The sequence below is a fragment of the Geospiza fortis genome, unplaced genomic scaffold (genome assembly GCF_000277835.1).
Source record: "Geospiza fortis unplaced genomic scaffold, GeoFor_1.0 scaffold184, whole genome shotgun sequence".
NCBI classification, from domain to species: Eukaryota; Metazoa; Chordata; class Aves; order Passeriformes; family Thraupidae; genus Geospiza; species Geospiza fortis.
Window position 1 is genome coordinate 114,233 of NW_005054688.1, and position 3,653 is coordinate 117,885.

Here is a 3,653-nt window from a genome sequence, read left to right on the forward strand (position 1 = left end):
GGGTGAGGATGGTGGGGTTTGGGATGGGAATTTTGGGGGTTTGGGGTGAGGATGGTGGGGTTTGGGATGGGAATTTGGGGGTTTGGGGAGGTTGGGATGGGGTCTGGGATAGGAATTTTGGGGTTTGGAAATGGGGTTTGCAGTGGGGATGGTGGGGTTTGGGATGGGAATTTTGGGGTTTGGGATGGGGTTTGCAATTTGGAACGGGAATTTTGGGTTTGGGGTGGGGATGGTGACGTTCGGGGTGGGGGGTTTGGAATGGGAATTCTGGGGTTTGGGATGGGAATTTTGGGTTTGGAACTGGGTTTGATATGGGAATTTTGGGGATTGGGGGGGTTGGGGTGGGAGTTTTGGGGTTTGGGGTGGGAAGTTCAGTGTTTGGGAATGGGAATTTTGGGGTTTGGAATGGGGCTTGTAATAGCGCTTGGGAATGGGAATTTTGGGTTTTTTAATGGGAATTTTGTGGTTTATAAAGGGAATTTTGGGTTTTGTAACGGGAACATTTAAAGGGAATGTTGTGGCGTATAAAGGGAAGGTTCTGTGGAGGTTAATTAGTGCCCATTAACGAGTTTCTGGGTCAGGGTGTTACTCCAGGGCCTGGCACCTGCTGCAGAAGGCAGCGATGGGATCCACGCTGGTCACGTCCACCTCCTCATCCTCTGCAGCATCTGCACCTGGGGCCAGGGAAAACGGGAATTAAAGGCAGGAAAAGCACCTGGAGTGCTCCTGCTGCAGCAAAAAATAACCTGGAGAATTTCCTGTCACAGCAGGAAAAAACCCTAAAAAACCCCACTAAAATATTTCCTACTACGGCACAAAATGAGCCTAAAATAATTCAAATTAAAGCAGAAAACAAACTTAAATATTTCCTATTAAAGCAAAAAACAAATCTAAAATATTTCCTATTATAGCACAAAACGAGCCTAAAATAATTCAAATTAAAGCAGAAAACAAACTTAAATATTTCCTATTAAAGCAAAAAATAGATCTAAAATATTTCTTAATAAAACACAAACCAAACCTAAAGTAACTCATATTAAAGCACAAAAACCCCTAAAATATTTCCTGTTAAAGGAGGAAACCAATCTAAAATATTTTTTATCAAAGCACAAAAAAAAATCTAAAATATTTCCTTTTAAAGCACAATAGCCTAAAAGAATTCCTATTAAAGCACAAAAGAAACCTAAAATATTTCCTTCTAAAGCAGAAAAAACCCTAAAATAATTCATATTAAAATATTGTTAAAATCCAATTAATTAAATTATGGGAAGTGCTTTAATAGGAAGCATTAACAAGGAATAATTCTCATTCTCATAATTTTTCACATTCCAGGATTTATTTTTTTTTTCTCCAGGATTTTGGGCACCACCACGTGGCCAAGGAGGATCCAGGGAGGTTGGGAATTCCCTGGGATTTTTGGAGAACTTTTTGGAGAATTTTTGGGGAATTTTTGAGAATTTTTTGTGGAATTTTTTGGGAATTTTTACGGAACTTTTGAGGGGAACTTTTGGGGAATTTTTTGGGCAGCACCTGTCTGCTCTGGCTCGCTCTTATCCTCGTCCTCAATGTCAAATTCTGATTCCCTCTCCTCATATTCCACATTTTCATCCAACTCCTTGAAATCAGGGGCAAAAGCACTCCAGTTTTCCTGGAAAAAAAATCATAAAAAAGCAATTTTAATATAACCAAGCAGCACTGGATTCCTGGAATTCTGAGGAATCAAATCCTGGAGGGGTTTAAAATATGGATGGGCAAGGGAGGAAGTTGGGAATGGCTGGAATTGGGCATCTGGGAGGGTTTTTCCAACCTGAATTATTTTGTGGATTTGCAATCTTGTTGAAATACAATAAAAGCATTAAAAAATTGAGGAAAATCCCATAAAAGCATCAAAAAATCAAGGAAAATCCCATCAAAGTAGCACAAATTGGCCTGGGACACTTCCAGGGATGGAGCAGCCAAAATTTCCCTGGACAAACCCATTCCAGGCCCTATTCCCAAGGGAATGACCCCAAACCCTGACCCAGCACTTGGAAATCCTGGACTGGTTTGGGTTGGAAGTTCCACACTTCTCCCTGTCCCAGGTTGCTGAACCTGGCCTGGGACACTCCCAGGGATGGAGCAGCCACAGCTCCTCTGGGAATTCCATCCCAGCCCCAACGAGGGATGGATTTATTCCCAAAATCCCACCCAAACCAGCACAGAGAATCCTGGACTGGTTTGGCTTGGTCCCTCCCAGGGATGGATTTATTCCCAATATTCCACCCAAACCAGTACAGACAATCTTGGAACGCTCTGGGTTGGAAGGAATCACCAGCTCCACATTTCTCCCTATCCCAGGTTGCTGAACCTGGCCTGGGACACTCCCAGGGATGGAACAGCCGAAATTTCCCTGGACAAGTCCCTTCCAGGTCCTATTCCCAAGGGAATGACCCCAAACCCTGACTCACCACTTGGTTCTGAGCCCAGATGGAAACCACCCCGCTGGAGATGGAGGCGATGATCGGCCGCACCGGGTGCCACTGCAATCAACGGGCAGCGAAAAAACGAGGAGACACAAAAAAAACAAAAAACCCCAAACCACCTGAATTAGCAAACAGGAGGAAGTGTGCCAGCTGAATTCCCAAATGCCAGGGATCTCCAGGGGCTGGGGGAGGAGGTGCTCACTGCCACGTCCAGGAGCAGCTCCCCGCGGGTGCCGTGCAGGATCTTCACCAGGTTGCCGATGCTCTTCTCCCAGATGTAGAGCGCGTGCTGCCGCGCCGAGCCCGCCACGATGTACTCGCCATCCCCCGAGAAGCAGCACTTCTTCCAGGGGGGCCTGCCAGCCACAGTTCCTCTGGGAATTCCATCCCAGTCCCTCCCAGGGAAGGGTTTATTCCCAAAATCCCACCCAAAGCAGTACAGAGGATCCTGGAATGCTCTGGGTTGGAAGGGATCACCAGCTCCACACTTCTCCCTATCCGAGGTTGCTGAACCTGGTCTGGGACACTCCCAAGGATGGAACAGCCGAAATTTCCCTGGACAAACCCATTCCAGACCCTATTCCCAAGGGAATGACCCCAAACCCTGACTCACCACTTGGTTCTGAGCCCAGATGGAAACCACCCCGCTGGAGATGGAGGCGATGATCGGCCGCACCGGGTGCCACTGCAATCAACGGGCAGCGAAAAAACGAGGAGACACAAAAAAAACAAAAAACCCCAAACCACCTGAATTAGCAAACAGGAGGAAGTGTGCCAGCTGAATTCCCAAATGCCAGGGATCTCCAGGGGCTGGGGGAGGAGGTGCTCACTGCCACGTCCAGGAGCAGCTCCCCGCGGGTGCCGTGCAGGATCTTCACCAGGTTGCCGATGCTCTTCTCCCAGATGTAGAGCGCGTGCTGCCGCGCCGAGCCCGCCACGATGTACTCGCCATCCCCCGAGAAGCAGCACTTCTTCCAGGGGGTCCTGCAGCCAGGAAACACCGCGGGGTGGCTCACGTTGAACTTCTATATTTTTCAGATTCTGGGCTGCTTTTATATTGAATTTTGTTTTTCATTATTTATATATAACCTTTATATTGCAGGTTTTACATTTATGTTTTTCAGATGCTGTGCTGCTTTCATATTTAAGTTTATATATATATAGATATATTTATTTATTTATTTATTAGTT

At 46.4% G+C, this 3,653-nt stretch overlaps 1 protein-coding gene across 1 annotated transcript in view; it reads right to left on the reverse strand.

Annotated features, from left to right (window-relative positions):
- The window catches only part of RBBP5 (RB binding protein 5, histone lysine methyltransferase complex subunit), a 17,670-nt gene that overhangs the window by 7,820 nt on the left and 6,197 nt on the right, over window positions 1–3,653 (reverse strand). The window contains exons 6-9 of the mRNA XM_005430834.3: window positions 3,293–3,446; window positions 3,076–3,147; window positions 1,531–1,648; window positions 605–674 (exon numbers count right to left, since the gene is read on the reverse strand). Coding sequence (XP_005430891.2) covers window positions 605–674; window positions 1,531–1,648; window positions 3,076–3,147; window positions 3,293–3,446 — 414 coding nt within the window. The remainder of the gene's footprint in view (window positions 1–604; window positions 675–1,530; window positions 1,649–3,075; window positions 3,148–3,292; window positions 3,447–3,653) is intronic.